Raw genomic sequence first — 18,734 nt, 5'->3', positions numbered from 1 at the left:
GGCCCTCTTTCCCCCCTCTTCCTCCCTCTAGTAGGCCCTCTTTCCCCCCTCCTCCCTCTAGTAGGCCCTCTTTCCCCCCTCTCTCTAGTAGGCCCTCTTTCCCCCCTCCTCCTCCCTCTAGTAGGCCCTCTTTCCCCCCTCCTCCCTCTAGTAGGTCCTCTTTCCCCCCCTCTCTCTAGTAGGCCCTCTTTCCCCCCTCCTCTCTCTAGTAGGCCCTCTTTCCCTCCTCCTCTCTCTAGTAGGACCTCTTTCCCCCCTCCTCCCTCTAGTAGGCCCTCTTCCCCCCCCCCTCCCTCTTGTAGGCCCTCTCCCCCCCCTCTCTCTAGTAGGCCCTCTTTCCCCCCCTCCTCTCTCTAGTAGGCCCTCTTTCCCCCCTCCTCCCTCTAGTAGGCCCTCTTTCCCCCCCTCTCTCTAGTAGGCCCTCATTCCCCCCTCCTCTCTCTAGTAGGCCCTCTTTCCCCCCTCCTCTCTCTAGTAGGCCCTCTTTCCCCCCTCCTCCCTCTAGTAGGCCCTCTTTCCCCCCTCCTCTCTCTAGTAGTCCCTCTTTCCCCCCTCCTCTCTCTAGTAGTCCCTCTTTCCCCCCTCCTCCCTCTAGTAGGCCCTCTTTCCCCTCCTCCCTCTAGTAGGCCCTCTTTCCCCCCCTCTCTCTAGTAGGACCTCTTTCCCCCCTCCTCTCTCTAGTGGTCCCTCTTTCCCCCCTCCTCCCTCTAGTAGGCCTTCTTTCCCCTCCTCCCTCTAGTAGGCCCTCTTTCCCCCCCCCCTCTCTCTAGTAGGACCTCTTTCCCCCCTCCTCCCTCTAGTAGACCCTCTTTCCCCCCTTTCCTTTCTCTCTCCCTCTAGTAGGACCTCTTTCCCCCCTCTCCTGTCTCTCTCCCTCTAGTAGGACCTCTTTCCCCCCTCTCCTGTCTCTCTCCCTCTAGTAGGACCTCTTTCCCCCCTCTCCTGTCTCTCTCCCTCTAGTAGGACCTCTTTCCCCCCTCTCCTGTCTCTCTCCCTCTAGTAGGACCTCTTTCCCCCCTCTCCTGTCTCTCTCCCTCTAGTAGGACCTCTTTCCCCCCTCTCCTGTCTCTCTCCCTCTAGTAGGACCTCTTTGCCCCCTCTCCTGTCTCTCTCCCTCTAGTAGGACCTCTTTCCCCCCTCCTCTCTCTAGTAGGTCCTCTTTCCCCCCTCCTCCCTCTAGTAGGCCCTCTTTCACCCCTCCTCCCTCTAGTAGGCCCTCTTTCCCCTCTCCTGTCTCTCTAGTAGGCCATCTTTCCCCTCCTCTCCTGTCTCTCTAGTAGTCCCTCTTCCCCCCCTCCTCCCTCTAGTAGGCCCTCTTTCCCCTCCTCCCTCTAGTAGGCCCTCTTTCCCCCCTCTCTCTCTAGTAGGACCTCTTTCCCCCCTCCTCCCTCTAGTAGACCCTCTTTCCCCCCTCTCCTGTCTCTCTCCCTCTAGTAGGACCTCTTTCCCCCCTCTCCTGTCTCTCTCCCTCTAGTAGGACCTCTTTCCCCCCTCTCCTGTCTCTCTCCCTCTAGTAGGACCTCTTTCCCCCCTCTCCTGTCTCTCTCCCTCTAGTAGGACCTCTTTACCCCCTCTCCTGTCTCTCTCCCTCTAGTAGGACCTATTTCCCCCCTCTCCTGTCTCTCTCCCTCTAGTAGGACCTCTTTCCCCCCGCTCCTGTCTCTCTCCCTCTAGTTGGACCTCTTTCCCCCCTCTCCTGTCTCTCTCCCTCTAGTAGGACCTCTTTCCCCCCTCTCCTGTCTCTCTCCCTCTAGTAGGACCTATTTCTCCCCTCTCCTGTCTCTCTCCCTCTAGTAGGACCTCTTTCCCCCCTCTCCTGTCTCTCTCCCTCTTGTAGGACCTCTTTCCCCCCTCTCCTGTCTCTCTCCCTGTCTGTTTGAGCGTCTCTCACTGTAAAGACCCGTGTGCTTTCTGTTTTTGTCTCCCCGTAGGTAATGAGTTTGGCCACCCAGATTGGCTGGACTTCCCCAGGAAGGGTAATGGCGAGAGTTATCAGTATGCCCGTCGTCAGTACAACCTGTTAGACCCTGACAACAACCTACGCTATACACAGCTTTACGCTTTTGACAGAGACATGAACCTCACGGAGGACAAATATGGATGGCTGGCCTCCCAGAAGGTAGGAGACAAACAGACATTTGTTTTAAGACACTGCATTCATCAACATCATTTCTTGGGGTGTGGCTATCTTAAATTATAAACTGTGTTGTTCGTGCCCTGACTGCTGATTGGCTCACAGCTATGGTATATCAGACCGTATACCACGGGTATGACAAAACAAGAGTTGTATTTACTGCTCTAATTACATTGATAAATAGTTTATAATAACAATAACGCACATCGGGGGTTTGTGGTATACATGGCCAATATACCGCGGCTAAGGGCTGCGTCCAGGCACTCCGCGTTGCATCGTGCCTAAGGATAAACCCCCCCGTGCCTTTATTGCTTAAATATGTGAGTATTATTACATTTATACTTAAATATGTGAGTATTACTACATTTATACTTAAATATGTGAGTATTATTACATTGATACTTGACTCATGACTTCTCAATGTTCAAACTCACGTACAAGGAGGCTCCTCCCTTTCTCATTAATCCCTGGAGGAAGTCTTTAGGCTCAGTGATGTCCAGACTGTAGAAATAAGGCTCCTCTTCCTCCCTTTCTCATGAATCCCTGGAGGAAGTCTTTAGGCTCAGTGATGTCCAGACTGTAGAAATAAGGCTCCTCTTCCTCCCTTTCTCATTAATCCCTGGAGGAAGTCTTTAGGCTCAGTGATGTCCAGACTGTAGAAATAAGGCTCCTCTTCCTCCCTTTCTCATGAATCCCTGGAGGAAGTCTTTAGGCTCAGTGATGTCCAGACTGTAGAAATAAGGCTCCTCTTCCTCCCTTTCTCATGAATCCCTGGAGGAAGTCTTTAGGCTCAGTGATGTCCAGACTGTAGAAATAAGGCTCCTCTTCCTCCCTTTCTCATTAATCCCTGGAGGAAGTCTTTAGGCTCAGTGATGTCCAGACTGTAGAAATAAGGCTCCTCTTCCTCCCTTTCTCATGAATCCCTGGAGGAAGTCTTTAGGCTCAGTGATGTCCAGACTGTAGAAATAAGGCTCCTCTTCCTCCCTTTCTCATGAATCCCTGGAGGAAGTCTTTAGGCTCAGTGATGTCCAGACTGTAGAAATAAGGCTCCTCTTCCTCCCTTTCTCATGAATCCCTGGAGGAAGTCTTTAGGCTCAGTGATGTCCAGACTGTAGAAATAAGGCTCCTCTTCCTCCCTTTCTCATTAATCCCTGGAGGAAGTCTTTAGGCCACCTCCGTTTTGTGCCGATGCGTTTATTTTCAGCAAACTTAACATGTGTAAAAAATTTTATGAACATAAGATTCAACAACTGAGATGTAAACTGAACAAGTTCCACAGACATGTGATTAACAGAAATTGAATAATGTGTCCCTGAACAAAGGGGGGTCAAAATCAAAAGTAACAGTCAGTATCTGGTGTGGCCACCAGCTGCATTAAGTACTGCAGTGCATCTCCTCCTCATGGACTGCACCAGATTTGCCAGTTCTTGCTGTGAGATGTTACCCCACTCTTCCACCAAGGCACCTGCAAATTCCCAGACATTTCTGGGGGGAATGGACCTAGCCCTCACCCTCCGATCCAACAGGTCCCAGATGTGCTCAATGGGATTGAGATCCGGGCTCTTCGCTGGCCATGGCAGAACACTGACATTCCTGTCTTGCAGGAAATCACATAATTGCGATCACAATTACATATTATCTTTCCTCTCATTCTTCCACCCTCCTCTTCTTCCTCTCTCCTTCAGGTGTTGATGACCACAGCGGACGAGAAGGATAAAGTGATCGTGTTTGAAAGAGCCAACGTTATGTTTGTTTTCAACTTCCACCCCAGTAACAGCTACAGTGACTACCGCATAGCAGCTGGCCCGAACGGGAAGTATCCTTCATTACCGAGGGGCGCTGGGACATGTATACACACACACACACACACACACACACACACACTGGGACACACACACACACACACACACACACTGGGACACACACACACACACTGGGACACACACACACACACACTGGGACACACACACACACACTGGGACACACACACACACACACAAACACACACTGGGACACACACACTGGGACACACACACACACACACACACACTGGGACACCACAAACACACACACTGGGACACCACACACACACACACACACACTGGGACACCACACACACGCACACACACACACTGGGACACCACACACACACACACACACACACTGGGACACCACACACACACACACTGGGACACCACACACACGCACACACACTGGGACACCACACACACACACTGGGACACCACACACACACACTGGGACACCACACACACACACACACACACACACACACTGGGACACCACACACACGCACACACACTGGGACACCACACACACACACACACTGGGACACCACACACACTGGGATATGTGACCGACCGGCTCGATTCGTCTTATGAAGCAACAAAGGTGTTTTTTACATTGGATGAAGTAGAGACTCAGAGCTACAAAATGGTGTTATACACTACAGTTGAGGAACAATGGGAAAGTCGTTCTGCTTTCAAATTTGATAAACTTATTACCTCACTTTTGAGAAAATTACCCTTGAATATTTTGTTATCTACTGGAGAGATCTTTTTTCTCTCCCCCCATTCAGCATCGTTCACACCCTCTTAAGCCTTAGCCCCGCCCATCCAGCATCGTTCACACCCTCTTAAGCCTTAGCCCCGCCCGTTCAGCATCGTTCACACCCCTCTTAAGCATTAGCCCCGCCCATCCAGCATCGTTCACACCCTCTTAAGCCTTTAGCCCCGCCCATCCAGCATCGTTCACACCCTCTTAAGCCTTAGCCCCGCCCATTCAGCATCGTCCACACCCTCTTAAGCCTTAGCCCCGCCCATTCAGCATCGTCCACACCCTCTTAAGCCTTTAGCCCCGCCCATTCAGCATCGTTCACACCCTCTTAAGCCTTTAGCCCCGCCCATCTCTTTACATGTGAGGCCATGTGCTAAACAGAGTGAGTACGGTAGTGTAGTAAACGACCAAAGGATTCAAGACTGAGTTCTGGTTTATACCACGTCGATCAACAGCTGTCGCAGTGACATCATCAACATTCTATTGTCATCATGACATCAATCTTGTCGTTATGAAAAACTATGAACACACAAACTACAGTCTGTATGACATCACAAACTACAGTCTGTATGACATCACAAACTACAGTCTGTATGACATCACAAACTACAGTCTGTATGACATCACAAACTACAGTCTGTATGACATCACTAACTACAGTCTGTATGACATGACAAACTACAGTCTGTATGACATGACAAACTACAGTCTGTATGACATGACAAACTACAGTCTGTATGACATGACAAACTACAGTCTGTATGACATCACCAACTACAGTCTGTATGACATCACCAACTACAGTCTGTATGACATCACCAACTACAGTCTGTATGACATCACAAACTACAGTGTATGACATCAGAAACTACAGTCTGTATGACATCACAAACTACAGTCTGTATGACATCACAAACTAGTCTGTATGACATCACAAACTACAGTCTGTATGACATCACCAACTATCGTCTATGACATCACCAACTACAGTCTGTATGACATCACAAACTACAGTATGTATGACATCACAAACTACAGTCTGTATGACATCACAAACTACAGTGTATGACATCACAAACTACAGTCTATGACATCAGAAACTACAGTCTGTATGACATCACAAACTACAGTCTGTATGACATCACAAACTAGTCTGTATGACATCACAAACTACAGTCTGTATGACATCACCAACTACCGTCTATGACATCACCAACTACAGTCTGTATGACATCACAAACTACAGTCTGTATGACATCACAAACTACAGTCTGTATGACATCACAAACTACAGTCTGTATGACATGACAAACTACAGTCTGTATGACATGACAAACTACAGTCTGTATGACATCACCAACTACAGTCTGTATGACATCACCAACTACAGTCTGTATGACATCACCAACTACAGTCTGTATGACATCACAAACTACAGTGTATGACATCACAAACTACAGTCTATGACATCAGAAACTACAGTCTGTATGACATCACAAACTACAGTCTGTATGACATCACAAACTAGTCTGTATGACATCACAAACTACAGTCTGTATGACATCACCAACTACCGTCTATGACATCACCAACTACAGTCTGTATGACATCACAAACTACAGTCTGTATGACATCACAAACTACAGTCTGTATGACATCAGCGTCCTGGTGTTTCCAAATAGCATAACTTCTGTATTTTAACACCAATAACGCCAATCCAACATAGGTGGGAACCCCTTCAAGAACTGTTGGAAAAGCATTCCGGGTTGAACTGGTTGAGAGAATGCCAAGAGTGTCATCAAGGCAAAAGGTGGCTCCTTTTGAAGAATGTAAAATATATTTTGTTTTGTTTAACACTTTTATTTTGGGGGGGTTACTACATGATTCCATATGTGTTATAACATAGTAACATAACATTTTATTTTGGGGGGGTTACTACATGATTAGTTAGTTTTTATGCCGTCACTTTAATACACTGTTGCTGTTAGCAACAGCATTAGCTGAGCTGGGATCTCTACATCTCACTTCATTAGTAGTTCTACTGTTAGCAACAGCATTAGAGGGGGAGAGAGAGAGGGAGATGGGGGAGTGGGGGGAGGGAGAGGTGGGGGAGTGGGGGGAGGGAGAGATGGGGGAGTGGGGGGAGAGAGGGAGATGGGGGAGGGAGAGATGGGGGAGTGGGGGGAGAGAGGGAGATGGGGGAGGGAGAGATGGGGGAGTGGGGGGAGGGAGAGGTGGGGGAGTGGGGGGAGGGGGAGTGGGGGGAGGGAGAGGTGGGGGAGTGGGGGGAGGGAGAGATGGGGGAGTGGGGGGAGAGAGGGAGATGGGGGAGGGAGAGATGGGGGAGTGGGGGGAGGGAGAGATGGGGGAGTGGGGGGAGGGAGAGGTGGGGGAGTGGGGGGAGGGAGAGAGAGATGGGGGAGGGGGAGATGGGGGAGTGGGGGGAGAGAGGGAGATGGGGGAGGGAGAGATGGGGGAGTGGGGGGAGGGAGAGGTGGGGGGATGGAGAGATGGGGGAGTGGGGGGAGGGAGAGATGGGGGAGTGGGGGGAGAGAGGGAGATGGGGGAGGGAGAGATGGGGGAGTGGGGGGAGGGAGAGGTGGGGGGAGGGAGAGATGGGGGAGTGGGGGGAGGGAGAGATGGTGGAGTGGGGGGAGGGAGAGAGAGATGGGGGAGGGGGAGTAGGGGGAGAAAGATCTGACAGATAGAAAATACTTTTCACTTCTTTGGCTTTCTGCTCCCTACTACTCCTCTCCTCCGGTTCTTCTGTTGTTCTTTACTATCGTCCTCTGAAAGCCCCTAAGCTCCAGGAGAGCGTAAACACTGGGTTATAACGTCCCCTCTCTTCCCCCATCTTTCTCTTCTTTTCTCTCCTCCACCTCAGTGAGGTGGCTAGAGAAGATGCTTCTCATTGACACAGTGAGGTGACTAGTGAAGATACTTCTCATTGACACAGTAAGGTGGCTAGAGAAGATGCTTCTCATTGACACAGTGAGGTGACTAGAGAAGATACTTCTCATTGACACAGTGAGGTGGCTAGAGAAGATACTTCTCATTGACACAGTGAGGTGACTAGTGAAGATACTTCTCATTGACACAGTGAGGTGGCTAGAGAAGATACTTCACATTGACACAGTGAGGTGGCTAGAGAAGATACTTCTCATTGACACAGTGAGGTGACTAGAGAAGATACTTCTCATTGACACAGTGAGGTGGCTAGAGAAGATGCTTCTCATTGAGGTGACTAGAGAAGATGCTTCTCATTGACACAGTGAGGTGACTAGAGAAGATGCTTCTCATTGACACAGTGAGGTGACTAGAGAAGATGCTTCTCATTGACACAGTGAGGTGACTAGAGAAGATACTTCTCATTGACACAGGGAGGTGACTAGAGAAGATACTTCTCATTGACACAGGGAGGTGACTAGAGAAGATACTTCTCATTGACACAGTGAGGCGACTAGAGAAGATACTTCTCATTGACACAGTGAGGTGACTAGAGAAGATGCTTCTCATTGACACAGTGAGGTGACTAGTGAAGATGCTTCTCATTGAGGTGACTAGAGAAGATGCTTCTCATTGACACAGTGAGGTGACTAGAGAAGATGCTTCTCATTGACACAGTGAGGTGACTAGAGAAGATGCTTCTCATTGACACAGTGAGGTGACTAGAGAAGATACTTCTCATTGACACAGGGAGGTGACTAGAGAAGATACTTCTCATTGACACAGGGAGGTGACTAGAGAAGATACTTCTCATTGACACAGTGAGGCGACTAGAGAAGATACTTCTCATTGACACAGTGAGGTGACTAGAGAAGATGCTTCTCATTGACACAGTGAGGTGACTACTGAAGATACTTCTCATTGACACAGTGAGGTGACTAGAGAAGATACTTCTCATTGACACAGTGAGGTGACTAGAGAAGATACTTCTCATTGACACAGTGAGGTGACTAGAGAAGATACTTCTCATTGACACAGTGAGGTGACTAGAGAAGATACTTCTCATTGACACAGTGAGGTGACTAGAGAAGATACTTCTCATTGACACAGTGAGGTGACTAGAGAAGATACTTCTCATTGACACAGTGAGGTGACTAGAGAAGATGCTTCTCATTGACACAGTGAGGTGACTAGAGAAGATACTTCTCATTGACACAGTGAGGTGACTAGAGAAGATACTTCTCATTGACACAGTGAGGTGACTAGAGAAGATACTTCTCATTGACACAGTGAGGTGACTAGAGAAGATACTTCTCATTGACACAGTGAGGTGACTAGAGAAGATACTTCTCATTGACACAGTGAGGTGGCTAGAGAAGATACTTCTCATTGACACAGTGAGGTGACTAGAGAAGGTACTTCTCATTGACACAGTGAGGTGACTAGAGAAGATACTTCTCATTGACACAGTGAGGTGGCTAGAGAAGATACTTCTCATTGACACAGTGAGGTGGCTAGAGAAGATACTTCTCATTGACACAGTGAGGCGACTAGAGAAGATACTTCTCATTGACACAGTGAGGTGGCTAGAGAAGATACTTCTCATTGACACAGTGAGGTGACTAGAGAAGATACTTCTCATTGACACAGTGAGGTGACTAGAGAAGGTACTTCTCATTGACACAGTGAGGTGACTAGAGAAGGTACTTCTCATTGACACAGTGAGGTGACTAGAGAAGATGCTTCTCATTGACACAGTGAGGTGACTACTGAAGATGCTTCTCATTGACACAGTGAGGTGACTACTGAAGATACTTCTCATTGACACAGTGAGGTGACTACTGAAGATGCTTCTCATTGACACAGTGAGGTGACTACTGAAGACACTTCTCATTGACACAGTGAGGTGACTACTGAAGATGCTTCTCATTGACACAGTGAGGTGGCTAGAGAAGATACTTCTCATTGACACAGTGAGGTGGCTAGAGAAGATACTTCTCATTGACACAGTGAGGCGACTAGAGAAGATACTTCTCATTGACACAGTGAGGTGGCTAGAGAAGATACTTCTCATTGACACAGTGAGGTGACTACTGAAGATGCTTCTCATTGACACAGTGAGGTGACTAGAGAAGATACTTCACATTGACACAGTGAGGTGACTAGAGAAGATACTTCTCATTGACACAGTGAGGTGACTAGAGAAGATACTTCTCATTGACATAGTGAGGTGACTAGAGAAGATACTTCTCATTGACACAGTGAGGTGACTAGAGAAGATGCTTCTCATTGACACAGTGAGGTGACTAGAGAAGATACTTCACATTGACACAGTGAGGTGACTAGAGAAGATACTTCTCATTGACACAGTGAGGTGACTAGAGAAGATTCTTCTCATTGACTCAGTGAGGTGACTAGAGAAGATACTTCTCATTGACACAGTGAGGTGACTAGAGAAGATTCTTCTCATTGACTCAGTGAGGTGGCTAGAGAAGATGCTTCTCATTGACACAGTGAGGTGACTAGTGGAGATGCTTCTCATTGACACAGTGAGGTGGCTAGTGAAGATACTTCTCATTGACACAGTGAGGTGACTAGTGAAGATGCTTCTCATTGACACAGTGAGGTGACTAGTGAAGATGCTTCTCATTGACACAGTGAGGTGGCTAGTGAAGATACTTCTCATTGACACAGTAAGGTGGCTAGAGAAGATACTTCTCATTGACACAGTGAGGTGGCTAGTGAAGATGCTTCTCATTGACACAGTGAGGTGACTACTGAAGATACTTCTCATTGACACAGTGAGGTGGCTAGAGAAGATACTTCTCATTGACACAGTGAGGTGACTAGAGAAGATACTTCTCATTGACACAGTGAGGTGACTAGAGAAGATGCTTCTCATTGACACAGTGAGGTGGCTAGTGAAGATGCTTCTCATTGACACAGTGAGGTGACTACTGAAGATACTTCTCATTGACACAGTGAGGTGGCTAGAGAAGATACTTCTCATTGACACAGTGAGGTGACTAGAGAAGATACTTCTCATTGACACAGTGAGGTGACTAGAGAAGATGCTTCTCATTGACACAGTGAGGTGACTAGAGAAGATACTTCTCATTGACACAGTGAGGTGACTAGTGAAGATACTTCTCATTGACACAGTGAGGTGGCTAGTGAAGATGCTTCTCATTGACACAGTGAGGTGACTACTGAAGATACTTCTCATTGACACAGTGAGGTGACTAGAGAAGATACTTCTCGTTGACACAGTGAGGTGACTAGTGAAGATACTTCTCATTGACACAGTGAGGTGACTAGTGAAGATGCTTCTCATTGACACAGTGAGGTGACTAGAGAAGATGCTTCTCATTGACATAGTGAGGTGACTAGAGAAGATACTTCTCATTGACACAGTGAGATGACTACTGAAGATAGGATGCGCCCTAGGATGCTACCTTTCCAACAAGTTAGTTTGTCACATTTCTGCCCTCCTAGAGCTTCCCCGGTCAACTGTAAGTGCTGTTACTGTAAAGTGGAAACGTCTAGGAGAAACACCGGCTCAGCCACGAAGTGGTAGGCCACACAAGCTCACAGAACGGGACCGCAGAGTGCTGAAGTGCGTGGCATGTAAAAATCGTCTGTCCTCGGTTGCAACACTCAATACCGAGTTCCAAACTGCCTCTGGAAGTAATGTTAACACAATAACTGTTAGTCGTGAGCTTCATGAAATGGGTTTGCATGGCCGAGCAGCTGCACACAAGCCTAAGATCACCATGTGCAATGCCAAGCGTTGGCTGGAGTGGTGTGAAGATCGCCGCCATTGGACTCTGGAGCAGTGGAAAACGCGTTCTCTGGAGTGATGAATCACTTCACCATCTGGCAGTCTGACAGATGAATCTGGGTTTGGCGGATGCCAGTAGAACACTACCTGCCTGAATGCATAGTGCCAACTGTAAAGTTTGGTGGAGGAGGAATAATGATCTGGGGCTGTTTTTAATGGTTCGGGCTCCTTAGTTCCAGGGAAGGGAAATCTTAACGCTACAACATACAATGACGTTCTAGATGATTCTGTGCTTCCAACTTTATGGCAACAGTTTGGGGAAGGTCTTTCCTGTTTCAGCATGACAATGCCCCCGTGCACAAAGCGAGGTCCATACCGAAATGTTTTGTCAAGATCGGTGTGGAAGAACTTGACTGGCCTGCACAGACCCTGACCTTCATGCCATCAAACACCTTTGGGATGAATTGGAACGCCAACTGCGAGTCAGGCCTAATCGCCCAACATCAGTGCCCAACCTCACTAATGCTTTTGTGGCTGAATGGAAGCAAGTCCCAGCAGCAATGTTCCAACATCTAGTGGAAAGCCTTCCCAGAAGAGTGGAGGCTGTTATAGCAGCAATGTTCCAACATCTAGTGGAAAGTCTTCCCAGAAGAGTGGAGGCTGTTATAGCAGCAATGTTCCAACATCTAGTGGAAAGCCTTCCCAGAAGAGTGGAGGCTGTTATAGCAGCAATGTTCCAACATCTAGTGGAAAGCCTTCCCAGAAGAGTGGAGGCTGTTATAGCAGCAATGTTCCAACATCTAGTGGAAAGCCTTCCCAGAAGAGTGGAGGCTGTTCTAGCAGTGAAGGGGGAACCAACTCCATATTAAATACCCAGGAGTTTTGGAATGAGATGTTCAACGAGATGTCCACATACTTTTGGTTATGTAGTGTAGGTATCTATGGATGGATGGAGGAGGGAGGGAGGGAGGGATGGATGGAGAGGTAGCTGAGGATCAATCAAATCCCCTGCTGGTGTTTATCGAGACTATTGGTCTCCAGGGGCAACCACTAGGCCAAGGAGCTTTTAGCCTATCGGACTAGACACACGCACACACACACACCGGGTGGGTCAGTGTAGGAACGTGCCTGGCTCTCGCCTGTGTGTGTTACAGGACTGTAGTAACATGCTACTAACTGCCCATCAGCTGAACTGGTCATTCTAACAGCTCTGTTCAGTAGTCCTGGTTTATCACACACTGTGGTGTCACACACAGACTTCACTAAATCTATTCTCCAAAACTGTCTTCCTGCTGTTTTACCCAGGCTCATATTTACTTTATATTTCCTTTCATCCCGCCGTCTCACAGCAACTCTCGCTCTCTGTCTCACACACACACACACACAGTCACGTACAGACACGCACACCCTGAGGAGCGAGGAGGTAGGTACTGTAAACTGATAGAGATGTGTAATGGTGTAGATCACAGCGGACGGACGGACGGACGGACATACAGACGGACATACAGACTTGACGGATTGACATCTAGATAGATAGATCTCTTCTCTGTCTGTCTGTCTGTGAGAGAAGAAATACACAGGAGTGTCTACCAAGCATCTACACACACACACACACCTGTGTCGTCCCCTAGGGAGATGAGTGGTTGCATGGAGAGAGGAGGGGGAGAGAGGAGGGAGGGAGGGAGAGGGAGGGAGGAAGGAAGAGAGTAGCCAGGGAGGGAGAGGGAGGGAGGAAGGAAGAGAGGAGCGAGGGAGGGAGGGAGGGAGGGAGGGAGGGAGGGAGGGAGGGAGGAAGGAAGGAAGGAAGGAAGGAAGGAAGGAAGGAAGGAAGGAAGGAAGGAAGGAGGGAGGGAAGGAGGGAAGGAGAGAGAGAGGGAAACAGTGTCATGTTAACTAGGGACAGAGAGGGAAACGGTGTCATGTTAAATAAGGAGAGAGAGGGAAACGGTGTCATGTTAACTAGGGAGAGAGAGGGAAACGGTGTCATGTTAACTAAGGAGAGAGAGGGAAACGGTGTCATGTTAACTAAGGAGAGAGAGGGAAACGGTGTCATGTTAACTAGGGAGAGAGAGGGAAACGGTGTCATGTTAACTAGGGAGAGAGAGGGAAACGGTGTCATGTTAACTAGGGAGAGAGGGAAACGGTGTCATGTTAACTAGGGAGAGAGAGGGAAACGGTGTCATGTTAACTAGGGAGAGAGAGGGAAACGGTGTCATGTTAACTAGGGAGAGAGAGGGAAACGGTGTCATGTTAACTAGGGACAGAGAGGGAAACGGTGTCATGTTAAATAAGGAGAGGGAGGGAAACGGTGTCATGTTAACTAGGGAGAGAGAGGGAAACGGTGTCATGTTAACTAGGGAGAGAGAGGGAAACGGTGTCATGTTAACTAAGGAGAGAGAGGGAAACGGTGTCATGTTAACTAGGGAGAGAGGGAAACGGTGTCATGTTAACTAGGGAGAGAGGGAAACGGTGTCATGTTAACTAGGGAGAGAGAGGGAAACGGTGTCATGTTAACTAGGGAGAGAGAGGGAAACGGTGTCATGTTAACTAGGGAGAGAGAGGGAAACGGTGTCATGTTAACTAGGGACAGAGAGGGAAACGGTGTCATGTTAACTAGGGAGAGAGGGAAACGGTGTCATGTTAACTAGGGAGAGAGAGGGAAACGGTGTCATGTTAACTAGGGAGAGAGAGGTAAACGGTGTCATGTTAACTAGGGAGAGAGGGGGAAACGGTGTCATGTTAACTAGGGAGAGAGGGAAACGGTGTCATGTTAACTAGGGAGAGAGAGGGAAACGGTGTCATGTTAACTAGGGAGAGAGAGGGAAACGGTGTCATGTTAACTAAGGAGAGAGAGGGAAACGGTGTCATGTTAACTAGGGAGAGAGAGGGAAACGGTGTCATGTTAACTAGGGAGAGAGAGGGAAACGGTGTCATGTTAACTAGGGACAGAGAGGGAAACGGTGTCATGTTAAATAAGGAGAGGGAGGGAAACGGTGTCATGTTAACTAGGGAGAGAGAGGGAAACAGTGTCATGTTAACTAGGGAGAGAGAGGGAAACGGTGTCATGTTAACTAAGGAGAGAGAGGGAAACGGTGTCATGTTAACTAGGGAGAGAGGGAAACGGTGTCATGTTAACTAGGGAGAGAGGGAAACGGTGTCATGTTAACTAGGGAGAGAGAGGGAAACGGTGTCATGTTAACTAGGGAGAGAGAGGGAAACGGTGTCATGTTAACTAGGGAGAGAGAGGGAAACGGTGTCATGTTAACTAGGGACAGAGAGGGAAACGGTGTCATGTTAACTAGGGACAGAGAGGGAAACGGTGTCATGTTAACTAGGGAGAGAGAGGGAAACGGTGTCATGTTAACTAGGGAGAGAGAGGGAAACGGTGTCATGTTAACTAGGGAGAGAGAGGGAAACGGTGTCATGTTAACTAGGGAGAGAGGGAGAAACGGTGTCATGTTAACTAGGGAGAGAGAGGGAAACGGTGTCATGTTAACTAAGGAGAGAGGGAAACGGTGAACTGCAGCTAGAAGACAAAGAGAGAGGAGAGGAAACTGCAGGCGGAAAGAGAAAAGAAGGCAGAGATTTACATTGTGCTGGTTTGTTTTCAGATAGTGGGAGATTCACCCAGAATCAGAGAGGAGGAGGAGGAAGGAAAGACCAGAGGAAGCTTCTACTTGTTCTCTTACATTGTGTGGCAGGTGTCCTCAGAGAGGGAGAGAGAGAGACCCAGTCCGTACTGTTAGGTGTAATTGTGCTGTATTCGTCCTCCATTTCACCAGTGTAACTTCAGCAAGGAATTCAAAAGGCCTCTAGAGGACGAGTGCAGGTAGCTTGGGACGGAACAGCAGGATATTGTCTTGTGTTTGCAGGTTTTAGTAGAAATCCCTCCAGAAGCTCCAATTTCCTTCTGAATCCCCTCTTTTTCTTCCCTCTCTCTCTCCCCCTCTGATCTGTTTTCTCTCTCTCTCTGATCCTTCTCCCTCTCCTAGCAGGTGATAAAGGTGGTATGATCTTTGTTCTAAATTACGAGCCAGGCAGGTTGAGAACAGGGGCAAGGGAAGCATTAATTGCCTCCGTGTGCGTGTCCACGTGTGTCCACGTGTGTCCACGTGCGCACGTTTAGCGTGTTTTGTCTTGTCATATCCGGTGTCAACATTCAGTATGTGCCTTAGACCGCTACGCTCCCGAGTGGGAGTGGGCTCCCGAGTGGGCTCCCGAGTGGGAGTGGGCTCCCGAGTGGGCTCCCGAGTGGGCTCCCGAGTGGGCTCCCGAGTGGGAGTGGGTTCCCGAGTGGGAGTGGGCTCCCGAGTGGGAGTGGGTTCCCGAGTGGGCTCCCGAGTGGGAGTGGGCTCCCGAGTGGGTTCCCGAGTGGGAGTGGGTTCCCGAGTGGGAGTGGGCTCCCGAGTAGCCTATAAGCTCCAGAGTGTCTAAGGCACTGCATCTCAGTGCTAGAGGCGTCGCTACAGACCCCTGGTTCGATTCCAGGCTGTATCACATCCGGCCGTGATTGGGAGTCCCATAGGACGGCACATAACAGTGTCGTCTAGGTTTCGGCCCGGGGGAAGGCCACCATCGTAAATAAGAATTTGTTCTTAGCCGACTTGCCTGGTTAAATAAAGGGTTAAATAAATAAAAAGAATTAAATAAAAATAAATATATATATGTAATGTTATTAAAGCCAGTCCTTCCCTGAACTGTTTTCTGTAGATAAATCACTGAGGACCCCTAGTGGTGATGACTGGTCACTGACATCCTAGAGAGGCAGAGAGTACATCCCAATAATCTCACCTTTCTCCCAAAGTGTCCACTTCACTGATTTGAAAGGAAAAGACTGGTAATAAGAAAAATGATGGTCCCACTAAACCCAATCCATTGGTTTGAAATGTGTGGTACTTCAGGAGGAAGTGTTCGGTATGTCATGTTGTGTTGTGAAGCCAGACTCCATCTCTTGATCTCTGTAGCAGCTGAGGACCCCTAGTGGTGAGGATTGGTCACTGACAGAGGTGTTTGGAAGACCATGGGGGTGTATTCATTAGTACACTGTATAAAAAACATTTTGTAACGGAAATATACAGTCAAAAGTTTACAGGCAAGCAAAAGGCAAAGCAAAATCTACAATGGAATGGTTCAAAAATAAACATATCCAGGTGTTAGAATGGCCATGTCAAAGTCCAGACCTGAATCCAATCGAGAATCTGTGGACAGAACTGAAAACTGCTGTTCACAAATGCTCTCCATCCAACCTCACTGAGCTCGAGCTGTTTTGCAAGGAGAAATGTGAAAAAAATTCAGTCTCTCGAGGTGCAAAACTGATAGAGACATACCCCAAGCGACTTACAGCTGTAATCACAGCAAAAGGTGGCGCTACAAAGTATTAACTTAAGGGGGCTGAATAATTTTGCACGCCCAATTTTTCAGTTTTTGATTTGTTAAAAAAGTTTGAAATATCCAATAAATGTCGTTCCACTTCATGATTGTGTCCCACTTGTTGTTGATTCTTCACAAAAAAATACAGTTTTATATCTTTGTTTGAAGCCTGAAATGTGCCAAAAGGTCGCAAAGTTCAAGGGGGCCGAATACTTTCGCAAGGCACTGTAACAACTATCTATGCTGATGACTTTCTGTCAACCCCTGATTCCATCCATCCATCCATCCATACCTACCCATCCATCCATCCATACCTACCCATCCATCCCTACCTACCTACCTACCTACCTACCTACCTACCTACCTACCCACCCACCCACCCACTCTATCCATCCATCTATCCATCCGTCCTTATTTTTATTTCTTTTATTTCACCTTTATTTAACCAGGTAGGCTAGTTGAGAACAAGTTCTCATTTGCAACTGCGACCTGGCCAAGATAAAGCATAGCAGTGTGAACAGACAACACAGAGTTACACATGGAGTAAACAATTAACAAGTCAATAACACAGTAGAAAAAAAGGAGAGTCTATATACATTGTGTGCAAAAGGCATGAGGAGGTAGGCGAATAATTACAATTTAGCAGATTAACACTGGAGTGATAAATGATCAGATGGTCATGTACAGGTAGAGATATTGGTGTGCAAAAGAGCAGAAAAGTAAATAAATAAAAACAGTATGGGGATGAGGTAGGTAATTTGGGTGGGCTATTTACCGATAGACTATGTACAGCTGCAGCGATCGGTTAGCTGCTCAGATAGCAGATGTTTGAAGTTGGTGAGGGAGATAAAAGTATTTTTTGCAATTTGTTCCAGTCACTGGCAGCAGAGAACTGGAATGAAATGCGGCCAAATAAGGTGTTGGCTTTAGGGATGATCAGTGAGATACACCTGCTGGAGCGCGTGCTACGGGTGGGTGTTGCCATCGTGACCAGTGAATTGAGATAAGGCGGAGCTTTACCTAGCATTGACTTGTAGATGACCTGGAGCCAGTGGGTCTGGCAACGAATATGTAGCGAGGGCCAGCCGACTAGAGCATACAGGTCGCAGTGGTGGGTGGTATAAGGTGCTTTAGTAACAAAACGGATGGCACTGTGATAAACTGCATCCAGTTTGCTGAGTAGAGTATTGGAAGCTATTTTGTAGATGACATCGCCGAAGTTGAGGATCGGTAGGATAGTCAGTTTTACTAGGGTAAGTTTGGCGGCGTGAGTGAAGGAGGCTTTGTTGCGGAATAGAAAGCCGACTCTAGATTTGATTTTAGATTGGAGATGTTTGATATGAGTCTGGAATGAGAGTTTACAGTCTAGCCAGACACCTAGGTACTTATAGATGTCCACATATTCTAGGTCGGAACCATCCAGGGTGGTGATGCTAGTCGGGCGTGCGGGTGCAGGCAGCGAATGGTTGAAAAGCATGCATTTGGTTTTATTAGCGTTTGAGAGCAGTTGGAGGCCACGGAAGGAGTGTTGTATGGCATTGAAGCTCGTTTGGAGGTTAGATAGCACAGTGTCCAAGGATGGGCCGGAAGTATAGAGAATGGTGTCGTCTGCGTAGAGGTGGATCAGGGAATCGCCCGCAGCAAGAGCAACATCATTGATATATACAGAGAAAAGAATCGGCCAGAGAATTGAACCCTGTGGCACCCCCATAGAGACTGCCAGAGCACCGGACAGCATGCCCTCCGATTTGACACACTGAACTCTGTCTGCAAAGTAGTTGGTGAACCAGACAAGGCAGTCATCAGAAAAACCGAGGCTACTGAGTCTGCCGATAAGAATATGGTGATTGACAGAGTCGAAAGCCTTGGCCAGGTCGATGAAGACGGCTGCACAGTACTGTCTTTTATCGATGGCTATATCCCACCCTC

General features: G+C 48.0%; 1 protein-coding gene across 2 annotated transcripts in view; it reads left to right on the top strand.

Moving 5' to 3' along the window:
* LOC110510287 (1,4-alpha-glucan branching enzyme 1a) overlaps positions 1-18,734 on the top strand; it is a 157,014-nt gene that overhangs the window by 127,935 nt on the left and 10,345 nt on the right. For both annotated transcript variants that reach the window (XR_016493168.1, XM_036968271.2), the window contains 2 exons: positions 1,932-2,119; positions 3,820-3,950. Coding sequence is in view for 1 of the 2 variants with exons in the window: in XM_036968271.2 (XP_036824166.1) it covers positions 1,932-2,119; positions 3,820-3,950 (319 nt within the window). In the remaining variant the exon portion in view is untranslated. The remainder of the gene's footprint in view (positions 1-1,931; positions 2,120-3,819; positions 3,951-18,734) is intronic.

The sequence above is a fragment of the Oncorhynchus mykiss genome, chromosome 29 (genome assembly GCF_057628025.1).
Source record: "Oncorhynchus mykiss isolate SJ-2025 chromosome 29, ASM5762802v1, whole genome shotgun sequence".
Lineage (NCBI taxonomy): Eukaryota > Metazoa > Chordata > Actinopteri > Salmoniformes > Salmonidae > Oncorhynchus > Oncorhynchus mykiss.
Note: the sequence above shows the minus strand (reverse complement) of the source record. Positions and strands in the feature narration are given on the sequence as shown.